This window comes from Cricetulus griseus, assembly GCF_003668045.3.
Source record: "Cricetulus griseus strain 17A/GY chromosome 1 unlocalized genomic scaffold, alternate assembly CriGri-PICRH-1.0 chr1_1, whole genome shotgun sequence".
NCBI lineage: Eukaryota > Metazoa > Chordata > Mammalia > Rodentia > Cricetidae > Cricetulus > Cricetulus griseus.
In genome coordinates, this window is record NW_023276807.1 from 121875540 (window position 1) to 121890379 (window position 14840).

The window sequence follows — 14840 nt, forward strand, 5'->3', positions numbered from 1 at the left end:
AAGATCCTGTGTGTGTGTGTGTGTGTGTGTGTGTGTGTGTGTGAGAGAGAGAGAGAGAGAGAGAGAGAGAGAGAGAGAGAGAGAGAGAGAGAGAGAGTACTACAAAAGTAGATTTGTTAGTAATGTGGCATGTGATAACACAAAGCATAATTATCTATAATTCAGAGGAAATGTATTGTTTGGGTGTTAACACTATAGACTACTTTTTTATGAAGTCACAGGAAAAGCTTAGTAATCTCTGATTTGAACATAAGTGTTTTGATTCTCATCATGTTGTTTTACTCCCATGTTAGGGTTAGGTATTCACTGTGACCTTTTTATGACCTAGAAATGGTAATCCTCCCTCCAGCCCCTTAACACCTGATAGGACTTACAGCATGATGATAGATAGGGTTGGAAAGAATTTAGTGTTTTACTAGTCATAAGTGTATTTTATAGAATCTGTTGTATTCAAGAAATATGTACCCATTCATCAAACATTTGTGAAGTGTCTTCTGGTCAAAGGCACATGTATCCCTTACAATCACAATTTTGCTTTGTGTCTATGAATTTGATTACTCTAGGAATTACAATACTATTTCTTAAGTTTTAAGTCTGATTTATTTTACTTTGCATTTCTTCAAAGCTCATGTATGTAGTATATGCCAGCATTACCTTCCTTTAGTCTGAATAGTACATCTTTGTATATATCACATTTTGTTTGTTCACCTTATTGTCAGTGGGTATGTGGATTCTTTCCACTTTTCAAACTATTGTGAATAATGTGCTATGCCATTGGTGTACCCCTCTGAGTACTTGCTTTCTCTTGTTTATGTGCCTGGAAGTGGAATTGTATCATATGTCATGAAGTAATTCTGTTTCATGTTTTGATAAATCATATTGTCTTGTGTAACTGTTGCAATATTTTACATTCTTGTGTTTTTTAAAAATTTTTAAACTTATTATCTTTATTTGCATTGGTGTTTTGCCTGCATGTGTGTCTGTGTGAGGGTGTCTGAGCTTGAAGTTACAGACAGTTGTGAGCGGCTGTGTGGGTGCTGGGAATTGAACCCATATCCTCTGGAAGAGCAGTCAGTACTCTTAATTGCTGAGCCATCTCTCTAGCCTCTTGTATGTTTTTTTATTAGTCAGTCATCCTAACAGGTATATCATGGTATCTTATTGTGGCTTTGATTATTTTCTTTCTTAGTGATTTAAGACATATTTTCATAGTATATTGCTCATTTGTTTACCTTATAGAGATGTCTGTATGGCCTTTTACATTAGGCTTTTTGCTGAGTTATAGGAATTTGTGTATTCTGTATGTTAATCATGTGTTATGGCTGCATGGTTGTCAATATGATTACATCTGGAATTAACTAAAAACCCAAGCTGTTGAGCATAGCTGTGAGATATTTTTAATTAATTATATCATTTGAGTTTGGAAGACACACTTTAAATCTGTGTCGTGTGAGGTCATATAGTCATAAGACCCACCTTTAATCTGGGCTACACCTTCTCATAGCAGCTTTTGCTCTCTGCCTGCTTGCCCTTGCTCTCCCTTCACTTGTATTTGAGCCCACTTCTTTGGGATTCTAACATATACTAAAGACTAGCTAAGACATACAGCCTCATGGACTGACAACTACAAGATTCTTGGACTTTCTGTTGGGAGACAGCCATTGTGGGATTAGCTGGACCTTACATTTGTAATTCTAGCAACTTGGGAGGCTGGGACAGTATTGGTGCTTGTGAGGCTGGTCATAGTGGTTGTTGTGGTGTCATGCACTTAGAGGATTTGTTGGAGGGGATGTGACCTTGCTGAAGGAGGTGTGTCAGTGGGAGTGGGCTATAAAGTTTCAAAGGCCTTCACCGAGCATAGTGTCTGTCTTTCTGCCTGCTGCCTATGGGTCTGGGTATAAAGTTCTCAGCTACTGCTCCATGCTTGTTTCCTGCCATAATGATAATGGACTAACCCTCACAAACTGAGCAAGCCCCCAGTTAAATGCTTTCTTTTTTTGCTTTGGTCATGGTATCCTTTCACAGCAATTGAACAGTGATGGAGGCATTATTATAAATTTCATTACATTATGTGACTGTATTCAATAATCCAGCTTTGAAGGAGCAGGAGTGTTTATTGTGTGCTTAGTTGGTGTTAGGTACTCTTGTCTGTTCTTTTCATGTACTAACCTTTTGAATTTTTTAAAACCCTGTTTAGAAGTACTCCATCTATGATTTCATTTGAGGACACTGAGGCATAGAGTGGAAGTTGCTTTCTTTCTTTTTTGTTTGGTTTTTGTTTTTCCGAGACTAGGGTTTCTCTACTTAATCCTGGCTATAGATGGAGTTTCTGCCCTGCCACCCTTCAGCCCCAAATAAACACATTGAGCTTATATTAATGATAAACTGTTTGGCCAGTGGCTTAGGCTTCTTACTGGCTAGCTCTCTTAATTAGAGACTTAAAGTCCTGCCCATTAAAGAAGCTGCCATTGGAAATTATTCTAAATGCTGGAGGTTGAAGAGGAATGAAAAGATATTCCTGCCCTAAGGAGCTTAGAATCCAGTGGTAATAAAACAAGTTACAGCACATCACCTTCTGTTTGACAAAGCAATTGATCTGCACAACACCTTGGATCTATGGTGTAGATACTATGCTTTTCATGCTCTGGTGAGAAAAATTGAGGCTGGGATACCCAGGAAAGCTCATCATCACCCAGATCCTCAGTTTAAGCTAAGATAATAATGAGGGTTTGTTAACAACTGGAAAAGCTAAGTAACTCATTTCTGTTAAACTGTGTATTGTCACGAGGCTGTGGCTTACCCATAATGCTCCAGAATGTTACTCCTTTTGGCCGCTACATGGCTTCTCTCTGGCGGCTTCGCTCTGCCTTCCTCTCCTCAGAATTCTCCTTGTCTGGTAGCTCTGCCTATACTTCCTACCTGGCTACTGGCCAATCTGTGTTTATCCATCAACTAGTAAGAGAAACATATATACAGAAGGATGTCCCCCATCACCTGGCTGTCCTGCAACTCTCTCTGTAGACCAGGTTGACCTCAAACTGAAGTTGCTTTCTTGTTCCAGGTCAAGCCACTAGTTTGCCCTGGAGTTAAGAGTCAGTGCTCAGCACAGAGCCCTTCCCATGACCGACGGATGGTACCTCATCAGATGGCACTTTGGGTCTGAACACTACCCTACTCTACCACACAGATTATATTTCTTTTCTCCAGTGACTGAGAGGATAGAAAAAGGCCAGTCATTAGATCAGCAAGTCATGGCCATAATTCATAAAGGCATGTGTACAATTTTGAAAAAACAGGACACTAGATAAAGTTCCTAAAGACCTTATTAGCAAGTTATGACCAGAACATAATTTTTTTTATTGAATCTTAGGGAATTTCACATTACCCCAATTCCACTCACCCCTCTCAGTTCCTCCATAGTCTCCCCTCTCTCCCTGCAGTGGACCCCCTCTCCTCCAATAGGGAAAAAAAAATCAAACCAAAACAAGCAAGGAAGCAAACAAAAGAACAAAAGCTAAACAACAACAACAGAAACCTCTTCTCCATCTTTCTCACCTTCTCCAACACCTCTTCATTTGTTCTGGTGGCATTGGGATCTTTGGTGTGTCACACAGTATACCCTTTTGTTCAATCAGCTTTACTTGCAAAAGTTAATTGCAGTAAGCCACTGGTCTGGTTCAAGGCCTTTGGTTTCTGGTACACCCTCATCACTGGATCCTCATGGAAATTCTTTTTGGATATCTGGTGGCAGCCTCAAGTCATGGAAATCCTGTGTGTTTGTTTGTTTATTTGGTTTTTCAAGACAGGGTTTCTCTGTAGCTTTGGAGGCTGTCTTGGAACTTGCTCAGTAAACCAGGCTGGCCTCAAAACTCACAGGAATCTGCCTGTCCCTTCCTCCCAAGTGCTGAAATTAACAAGCTCTATATCTACAGCAGTTACTATATAATTGAGCTAATAATATAAAAGCTGTAGCAAGAAACTAGCTACAAGGCCTGTTATGTACCATCTCTATGAATGAATTCTGACAATTTTCACCACCAAGTTCTGTATTCTGTGGAGTCAGGCCAACATCTTGATTTTGTTCTGCTGTGATACCAGCTTCTCCGAGTAGTCTCAAAATTACTACAGTAGTCAGCAGATACCTCAAAGAGAACATTGACCACATTTACATTATCTCCCCCCCCCCCCCCCGTGTGTGTGTGTGTGTGTGTGTGTGTGTGTGTGTGTGTGTGTGTGTGTGTATCTGTCCACACATACATGTGATGGGTATACACAGATGATCCTTTATCTTTGCATCATTTGAAGATGTCAGTATCATATTTTTCTCTTAAACTTCAATATTTCTAGAAGTGATAACGTTCCTCTATACAGCTACAGTATAATAATCAAAATTAGGAAATTAAAATAGATCTGATCTGTTAATTTTCTAATGTCCTCTGCAATTGAAATATATTCTAAATCATGTTGCATGGTCTTGTTTTTATGTCTTTAACTGAGTCAGCTTCTTTGTCTATTTCACATACTGAATTTGTTCCTTATATTTAGATTCAGGCTCTACGTTTTCACCATAGTACTATAAAAATGCTATTGTTTCTTAGTACTTTGTGTAAGTGGCATTTGTATGATTTAACTGAATCCCATTTGTTCTCTCCCTTGCCTTATTTTAAGGGGAACTGGGTTTCTGGGGATGAACCCAGGGTTTCATGTATGCTAAGTACACATTCTACCACTGACCTACACTTTGCTTCATTCAATGACACATACAATTGGAGTAGTTTGTTCAGAGTGTGATTATACTTCTTTTTGAGGCTACAAATTTAAAGATTTTCAATTTTCAATTCAGGCTATAATTTTTTTAAGCACCTACTCTCCCACCCCTCACCAAAACAACTTCCACTAACCCCTTACAGAGTTACTTGAAAAGCCAAGTGCAGAGCGCAGTCTGAGATGATAGTCTTAGTCATGTATATCTTTTCCACTCCAGTGCATTGACAGATTGCTGGCAGGTTGTTAAAGGTATTTTTGTTGTTGTTGTTGTTGTTGTTGTTGTTGTTGTTGTTGTTGTTTTAAATTCAAAAAGCAAAAGTAAAAGAGACTTTGAAATTAAGAAAGGGTACTTTAAGTGTTTCTACACAGTATGCATAATAGCAAGTAAGGAACATGTATTCATCTATTGGGGTCTACTACTTGTCTTTGACATCAGCACATTCCTAATAGACCAAACATCCCCTGAGCTGATGTCAAAGACAAGAGGACCTTGTTTTGCCTTGATCATATTTGTCACGTTACCCAAACCAGTGATTATACTGGGCCAAATTCTAGCACCATTACTTTTAAATTGGCTCTTAAGGTAAGACCTGATTCAAAGTTTGAAAAAGGCTGACATATACTCTTTTTTTTAGTTGAAGCCTAGGATCAGATACCCAGGGTATTGAGCTCTCCCACCGAGCTATACTCTAGCTCCTGATGAGTGTTGTTTTCAAAGGATACATGGTTTCATAGGCAATTTGTAGATTCAAAAAATGAATAAACTATTTAAAGAGAAATCATGTGTTTTAAAATGTATTTTCAAGATTGAGGATATCAACTAGTTGTTAGAGGACTTAGTACACACAAGGAAATTTTTGCTTTTGTAGATTATGAATATGAATATGAATACACTAAATGTCTCCTTGTCCATTTGCCCTAACTGTGAATAGGTTCCTGTAAGGGCACAAATTTATACCGTATGCTCATTGATGTTTGGATGTACCTGTGCTTGGTCTCTAGTAGTTGCTCAATAAGTAACTGGTGAGGGACAAATCTGGTGCAAACATTACGTGGGAGCTGATGATGCTGGTAAGCCTGCTATGGTTTTCTATAGTTACTAAGCACTTTCCCAGTCAGTACTGACTTCATTTGTGTTTTATGCCATTTGTTATCAAGAATGTATACTGATGTATATCATATAGTCAGTTTCTCTTGAAGGTATGAGTTACGCTTCTGTCTTCCACTTTTTTCTCTCGTAAGTCTCGTAAGTTATCGTTCATAAAGAAGGGGATTTGGTGTAGGAGGAAACTTCTTACCTCTCTTCCCCAAAGAAAAGAAGTATGTACAAATGGAATGGGTTTGTAACTTTCTCTTTTAGAAATTCTAATGGATTGAAGGCTATGTAAAAAAAAACAAAAACAAAAACAAAAAAACCCAAGCAAACAAAAGCTTAGCATTTTGTGCCCACTCCCTCACCTACTTGCTGGAATTTTGTCTGGCTTGAAGGTCTTGTGCCTGCTATTAAGTCTGTGAGTTCCTGTGTGTATCAGTTCTGCCGTGCATGAAAGAGGCTGTTTTCCTTGGAGTCATATTCCATGGTTTTGTGATGGTTCTTCTTCCTCTTCAGCATGGATTCCTGAGCCTTGAGGGGAGGGAGTTCATAAAGACATTCCATTTAGGACTGAGTACTCCAATGCCACTCTCACTTTCTGCACATTGTCCAGTTGTGAGTCACTGTGTTAATTACCATCTACTATAAGAAAAAGCTTCTCATCCTTAAACAAGAAGCTATTTGTAACTGATACTTTCTGGGAGAGGAAAAATCAGTTTTCTCCAGTGGAGTGTCCCGGGGTATATCAGCTTGGGCTACATAAGAATGGGGTACTACTTTTTATTACTTTAATGCTTCAGTAGACTTTGGTAATTCCACATTTGTTTCTGTAAATTAAATAAACTCCTGTCTGAATCAGATCCCTCTATTGCACCTACATGACAGTGGTGCATGTGATCACTCTTTGTTTTTGTTTTTAAAACCCAACCATTGTCTGTGGAAAAGAGTCCAGGAGCAAATTTTTGCCTTATACTCTGTAGCTGTAATTCCTGAGTATGAAGTAATTGAATGTTTTGAAATAATTCCACTTAGGCTTCTTTGCTGGTATGTCAGGAAAACATTGAGGGGGATGGGCTATGGGTTTCAAATTTTTTTATATAAAATATTGAACATACTGTAGAATAAAAATTCAACACAAAAGCAGTTCTGTTTACAAAATCTTAAGGTGGCAGTCAGTATACAGCTTATATGATTTGGTTCCGTCTTTTGACTATGTGGCTTCCAGGGATTGAACTCAGGTTAGCAGGCTTGTTAGCAAGTGTTTTAACCCATTACCTCATAAATCTGAGTGGTTTTTCTGAAAGATGCTTCAGAAGTTTGATGTTAGCCATCCTCATTTAATCATTTGCCACTGGATCAGAGTAGATGTGTAAAGCTTGCCATTGGATTTTTGTTTTGTTTTTAGACTTATTTTATGTGTATGAGCATTTGCCTGAACACATGAGTGTTACATTCATGTCTGGTGCCCAAGGAGGTCAGAAGAGGACAGACCCCATGGAACTGGAGTTACCAGTTACTGGCGTGTAGGTGCTAGGGATTGAATCTTGTCTTCTGCAAGTGTATTTAACTGCTCAGCATCTCTCTGGCCCCATTGCTATTGTTTTTAAGAACTTTGTATTGTGCATTTGTTATTTCTGGGCACAGATGATTGTTGGGGGATTTCTCTCTTCACTGTTCATCAAGATTGACAAGTCATAAGGGACACTTTCTAGTGCTTTATAGCATATTGTGGTATTTATCAGACAACTTATTTACTTTATTTCTTTAATTTTTTTTCTAGGAAGTTTGGTGAGCGGCCTCCACCTAAACGACTCACTAGGTAAGCATTTTACTAGCCATTCAAACATTGACTGTGCATATAGAGTGTCATTTTAGACACTAACATGAATGGTTCTTAGAAATCATTTAGATATAGTAATTACATCTTGAGCTTATTCCCACCCCTTTAATCCCAGTACTCAGGAGGCAGAGGCAGGCGGATCTCTGGGAGTTCGAGGCCAGCCTGGTCTCCAGAGCACGTGCCAGGATAGGCTCCAAAGCTACACAGAGAAACTCTGTCTCGAAAAAAACAACAACAACAAAAAGGATATACTTTAAAAATGAAAAAGTGAACTATTTTCAAAATCTCATCTTAAGTAATAGATTGTGAAAATAACAACTGTAACTGTTTAGCCAGTCACACTTTGATGATTAAGGGGAAGACAAGAGATTTAATGTATGTTTTCTGAAATGAATATTAAATATTACTTTCCCCCAATGAAAAGTAAACCTAAGATTTACCCACTTTCATGATAATATAGTGTTTTAACTTTCAGTTAACTTCTCAAGCATATATTTCAAAGAATTAATTTAAAAACTCATCAAAATTTTTGTCGGGTTGTAAAGTAAGGAAACCCAGTGGTCTTATACCCAGTGGTCTTGACAGTTTCAGCCCTCAGTGTTAGACTTAATCTTTTAAGAAGGAGGGGTGTGTGGGTATGGATGTGCTTTCTTTTGACCCTAAACTGGGATTCCCACCTATTATTGTTCTGCATCCTTTAACCCCACAATGTATTATATTACCTTAGACTTTAGAATTCTCTGTAATAGTTCTGTGGTGTTCTGTTGTAGCCACATCCTTCTTGTTTCATATTGATGAGGACTGTTAAGACTATTACCAAATAATTACTATTAAAATATTTATTAAAAACAATTGTGGGCTGGGCATGGTGGGGCACACTTCTATTCCATACTGTACCTGGCAGGCAGAGGCAGCTAGATCTCTGAGTTCAAGGCCAAACTGATCTACATAGTGAGTCTCATGCCATCCAAGGCTGCATAGTGAGATCCTATCTCAAGAAAGAAGGAAGGGAAAGAAAATTGTACTTAAGAGTGATGAACACAGGGCCAATTGATGGTTGCACATGCCTTTTTATCCCAGCACTTGGAGGCAGAGGAAGTTATGACTAAAACTATAGGAAGAAATAATGCCTGAACATATTTTGTTGAAAGCTTTTGAACCATAGATCCAAGAAAGTCAGTTAAGTCTCAAGTGTAAAAGTATGTTGAAGCACATCATGGTCAAATTGATTACTGGTGGTGAAGAGAAATAATTAAAAACAAGGGAAAAGATGGATTTCAAAAGAATAAAGATAAAGATTACAGCAGGGTTTTCATCTAATTTTGTTACAGGTAAGACAGCTTTAAAGTTAATTTAAAAGGGTGCAAATAGAGACTTTATACAACACTAAAAATATCATAAACAGACCTGAAGAATATTGAAAAAAATTCTTCCAAGCATAAAGGCAATATTGACTAGAAAACTGATTCTAATTTACTGGTCCAACAAGAAAGAGAACATTACTGCAGACCCTACAGATACCAAAGACTAATAAGCAAATACAACTTTTAGTCTATTTAATAACTTCTGAAGAAATGCTTAAGTATCTTAAACTAACAAACTGTCTAAGCTTGTTCAGGAAGAGGTTGATAACCCAAATAGCCTTATCTAAAGAGACTGAATTTGTTATTAAAAGCTTTCCAACAAAGAAACTGCAGACATAGGCTGGCTTCACTGCTGAATTCTACAAAGTGCTGAAGGGAGAAAATGCCACTAGATAACCTTTCTAAAAGTGGGGAGAGAATCTGTAGTTCTAGTTCATTTTGTGAGGGCAGACTACTCAGTTACCTAAGGTAGACAATGCTTGTAATATTACATTATGAGAAAGTAAAATTGTAGAATAACATCTCATGAGCAAAGATTTCTATTTAAGAGGACAGACTACTCCATTACTCATAATGTTACTAAAAGCATTATGAGAAAGTAAAACTTTAGACTAACATCCCCTATGAGCAAAGATTTCTATTCAAAAGTTCAAAAAAGGATTGCAGTCTGCATGCACAACTTGCTCTTCCTGACAGAATAAAGGATTTCAGAGACTCAGAAGGACAGCTTTGGGCAACTGAGAATCTCTTGTGGTGGTGGTATGCTGTGCTCATGCAAAAACCACCATAAGGTATGCCAATTAGATCTCAATAAAACTTTTAACATTTTAGTAACCCTTTTACATCTGAGATAACCTGGGAGACTAGCATATCTGCTGGGGAAGAATTCCACTAAGCTTTATTTCTCTTAAAAAGGAAAGTAGATATCTTTATTGTCGATGCAAACTTAGCAAAGCCAATCTAATGGCAAATGCAAATTGAAAACCAGTAACTAATTGTGTGGTAATTTTATTGAGTACAAACTTAGAATTGGTATATTTTTCTCATTAATTTTTATACTAAATTTAGTACCACCTAATACTATCTGTTTCTCCTTTAAAGTGATTCTGCTTTAGGTAAGCAATATCTTATTTGGCCAAAATATTTTAAGGAGTTTATCTCCACTGGGTTATAGAGAGTCTAATTTGTGGGCCATGTCTTCTCTTTTGAGGCACTTTCAAGGCCTACCCTGAGCTCTTCTTTCTTACTCCTGTTTCCAAAGTAAACGCTATCGGTGGCAGAGTCTCTCATTGGGGATGGAGGATGGGGGTTCTTTCTACACTATTTAAATTTTAATTAAAAGCGTAAATAATTGGAGTAAATACTATGCATTATTCAGCATGATTGAATTTTTTTTTTTTAAAGAATTGCATTTTGTGTGTGTCTGTGTGTATGTATGTATGTGTATGTGTTACACTGTGCTTGTGGAAGTGCGAAGTCAGCTTGAGAAAGGAGAATATTCTCACTTTCTACAGGTGGGTCCTAGGGATAGAAATCTAAACATTCTTTCAGAGATAGTTTTGTTAATTTACTCCTTCCATAACTGCATAGTAGCTGCTAACTCATGCTCTTGCCAGAATTTGATTAGTAGTAGAGGAGTTCCTTTGTAAGGTTTACCATTACTTTAAAATTTGTATGACTGTTAGAATGATGTTTAGTTGTTCTCTCACTCAGAATATCTTCTGCTTAGGAGTAAAGCTTTTCAGAGAGACTATCTTCTCTGGCTCTTATGGAGATACCACTCTGTTCTTAAAAGTCCTATGCGTGAGACACATGTATTTTTGTAGACTCAAGCTAGGCCAATAACTGTTTTCAACAGTTTTTAGTAGTCAGACTATTCTCTCTCTCTGTTTAATTTGTTATTGTGTGGGAGCATCATGTGTCATGGCACATGTTTAGAGATGAGAGGACAGCTTACACGAGTAGGTTAATCTCTTCCAAAATTGTCAGGCTTGCAAGGCAATATCTACTTGTTGAGCCATTTTCCTGCCCCCCTTCTCTATTTTTACATAGTAAAGTGCTGCTCTTTCTTCTCTATACTTTTATGTAGTACGATGTTTTAACCCACTCATTCTCCTATTAGGTAAGACAACCCTGTATAAATGTAATTATAAACTTGATAGGTATTGCTGTGTATGGTTGAAACAGCTCTCACCTCAAAGGAATAAAAGGCAAGGTTAATCAGTAGCAAAATATAAGTGACCATGGCCCAGAACATTGATTTAGGTCTCTCCAAATACAGTGTTCTAATGTGAAAGCAGTTTCATGGAGTTTTTATGGTAACAGACAAAGAAAGTTATAATTCAGGGGATTTAAAAAATACACTCATGGAGCCAGACAGTGGTGGCACACATCTTTAATACCAGCATTTGGGAGTCAGAGGCAGGCAAGTCTCTTGAGTTCAAAAGCTAGGCTGATCTACAGAGCTAGTTCCAGGATGGCAAAAAGGCTATACAGAGAAACCCTGTCTCAATAAAACCAAACAAACAAACAACCATCCCCCAAAAAATACATTGATGGAAACATCAGAGAAGCAGGTTGCAGTAAGATGAGGAGATCCAGCACTCTTAGTCCTTTGGTGGAAAACTGGGGTTTTGTTGAGTTAATACATTCTAAAAGATTTTTATGTTTGTCAGGGTGTTAGGTCTAGCTTGACACAGAGCTTGTAGTGGGGATATGACCATTTAGTAGGCTTAAGATAGCCTCAAATTGATTGTAATTAGGCTTTGAAACTGCAAAATTCTAACCTTCCCACATCTTTGGTTCCATCAGCTTGTGCAGATAGCTTCTTCCCAAAAATTCTCCTTTACAAATACATTGAGGTTTACATTAAAAATACCAAGTCAGTATGCTACATTAATGATAAACAATTCACATAGAAAGCCTTTACAGTTCAGTGCTTCTCAACTTTCCTAATGCTGTAACTCTTGAATACAGTTTCTCCTGTTGTAGTGACCCCCAACCATAAAAATTCTTTTTGTGGCTACTTCATAATGCATTTTTGCTACTGCTTTAAATCATAATGTAAATATCTGTATTTTCTGGTGGTCTTAGATAAACTCTGTGAGAGTGGTCATGACCCCCAGGTTGAGAACCACTGCTTCACACTGCATTCAGCATAAGCTAATCATACTTGAAGGGAATCTGGAGATGAGACTGGGGTAGAGCAGGAAGGTACCTGGCATCCCTAGAATTCATGGGACCATGTTTGCAGTGATAGGGCTGGAAATCAAGATGGTGTCCTGACCCAGTGCTCCCTTTTGGTTATGTGTTTCTAGAGACCTCTCTTCCCAGTTTGTCTCTGCACACACAGTGAGTGGTGGTCTTAACATGGTCAAACCAAAGTAAAATCTGCAGATTTGTTAAGACACAGGAGTGCTCGTGGCTCATATCTCACAGACTGGCTTTAAAAGGTGTGTGTGGGGGGTGCGGTGGGGGGGTGGATCACCAGAGTGAATAGAATTTGTTTCTTAGCTATGTGGTTAAGATTTCAAGCTGTTTACTCATCTATCCACTAAAAACCCATATAGAATGAAGGGACATTTTGACTTGTTTAGAGTGGAGATGAAGAGATGTCTTGCTAGGATCAAACACTTCAATTTCTTCAGCTTTGGTCATCAAGGGTACTGGGAGTTTGTTTACTATTAGTACTATTCCCATACTGTCAACTTCAAAATTAGCCCTTGAGGAAACTTGTTCACAGAAAACAAAACAAACAAAAAACCAAAAAAGATTTTGGTTTAGTCCGCAAGAGTCTATTTGGCAAATCCCTGTTGCAGACAACTATTACTAATGACTACTACCAGACTCTAGTTACTGTTCTATTTGTACTAAATGAAGGGAAGAAGGAAACTGAAGCTGCCCCAGGCAGCCATAACACCAAGAGGAATTAACTCTGAATAGTTGTTTCTAGTACTGAACACTAGTACAATGCCAAGCACCTAGAATGCGGTAGCCCTCAGTAAGTTGTACATGGGAAGATGGATTATGTGTGCTATCAGAAACTGTGCTGCTCAAATTGGATAAATTGCCCAGTAACACCCCAATGTCCTTTATCCAGCATGCCTACAAAGCTTTTGTGGAAGTCTCCATCTTCGTTCTGCAGCCTGTGTAGTTAAGAGCTTGGAATGGCTTTTAAAAAAGAAAACAGTAGTGATATCTGTAACTTGCTGACATGAGCTACTTGTCAGTAAGGGTTTAACTTACTTTGAGGTATGCACTGCCCTCATAGCTTCCCCAGAGGAGAAAACCCTCAGATTCAATAAGTGGCAGAGTTAAGATTCAGACCCTTGTTGCATTTCATAGCAAAGCTGTGGCTTAGCCATTGTACTACCAGTAAGTAGAGGTAGCTTTGTCTTTGAGGTAGGTAGCTCAACTACTAAGCTTTACATCCTGGCTCTTCTGTATCATTTCAAGAAAGTCAACCTTTTCCCCATTTCTAATGTGCTTAGTCATATGTCACCCTCAAGGTTGTTGGTTGTATTGATACTTGCTTAGAAAAATAACTAGTACAGCCTCACCACTCAGTGTCAGTCTTTCAATAGTGATACCTTTGTAGAAAGAATCTATACCTGCCTCAAGTTCTTTTACTTTTAGCCTCTATATTCTGACTGGTAAGATAGGAAAACCTGATCGAATACCCCTTAAGTGATATAACAGGGACCATAAATGTTAATAGAATTTAGTTTGGGAAATATACTTACAGTTAAAACTTTTCAAGTGTATAGCTACTTCTCAAATTTCCTGCCTGGGACTTTTGTACAAATTTTGACAAAGTGTTGGCTTTCTCTTGACTTCTTGTTTTTATCTTGTTTTGTTTGTTTATACTTTTGTCCTTTTTTTTTTTTCTTGTATACTAGGGAATCTTCTTCACTCTCTCTTCCACTTTATTCTTTTGAGCCAGGGTCTTTTAATCAAATCCAGAACTTGCTAATATAGCTGGTCTTACTCCATGGATCTCCTGGCTCTGCTTTCAAGGCTGGAATTACACATGGGTTACCATGCTTTCCTGACATTTAAATGAGTTCTGGGAATCCAGCCTTCTTGCAAAGGTTTTCGCCACTGAGCCGTATTCCCAGCCCCCTTGTTTTATGTTTTAGCATTCCCACCCCCAGTCTTACTCTCTGAACTGTCAGTCACCTGCCATAGTAACATCTCCAATCCTTGCCATGGCCAGCCTTTCCAGTGCCCTTGTCATTTGAGGACTAACCCCAATGCAAGGTCTTTTGTCCCTTATTCCCTGACCTAGACAGACACTATGTTTCTAGGCTTTTCTTGCACACCTTTGCTAGTAGTACCCTGCTTATTCTGTTCTCCTGTTTCCTTTGGTGGTAAAGGTCCATTCTTTCTGCCTACACTGTGGTATCACTTTCCATGCCTTGAAGCTAAAAGATTTTTTTTTGAGTAAGAAAAAAAATGTCATTTAGGTTATCTAATTTGACTCCTTTAGCCATCCTGAGCTAGGTGGGTTGTGTTAGCTCCCAATATTCAGGTATGAAAATAAAAGCTAGGTGAGGCTCAGTGGTTTGTCCAGGCACTTTAGTGCACAAGTGACAAGAAATCTATAATTCCCTACATTTAATAGCTTTTGACAGTTGACAGCTTATTACTATCATTTGGATATATATCTGTATGGTGTGTTTGTCTTTATTTGTAATGTAAGTAGAATAATTAAAATTTAGTAAAATATTTCTTGATTATCCTAACTTAATTTTTTGTTTGATTTTTTTTTCTTCTT

The 14840-nt window shown here is 38.0% G+C and overlaps 1 protein-coding gene across 5 annotated transcripts in view; it reads left to right on the forward strand.

Moving 5' to 3' along the window:
- Rbpj (recombination signal binding protein for immunoglobulin kappa J region) overlaps positions 1–14840 on the forward strand; it is an 83722-nt gene that overhangs the window by 39943 nt on the left and 28939 nt on the right. For 4 of the 5 annotated variants that reach the window (XM_027386945.2, XM_027386947.2, XM_027386946.2 and 1 more), the window contains one exon: positions 7641–7679. In XM_027386945.2, the coding sequence (XP_027242746.1) occupies positions 7641–7679 (39 nt within the window). Of the gene's footprint in view, positions 1–7640; positions 7680–12382; positions 12517–14840 lie in introns of those variants that run through there. The other variant, XM_027386949.2, reaches the window with a different exon arrangement.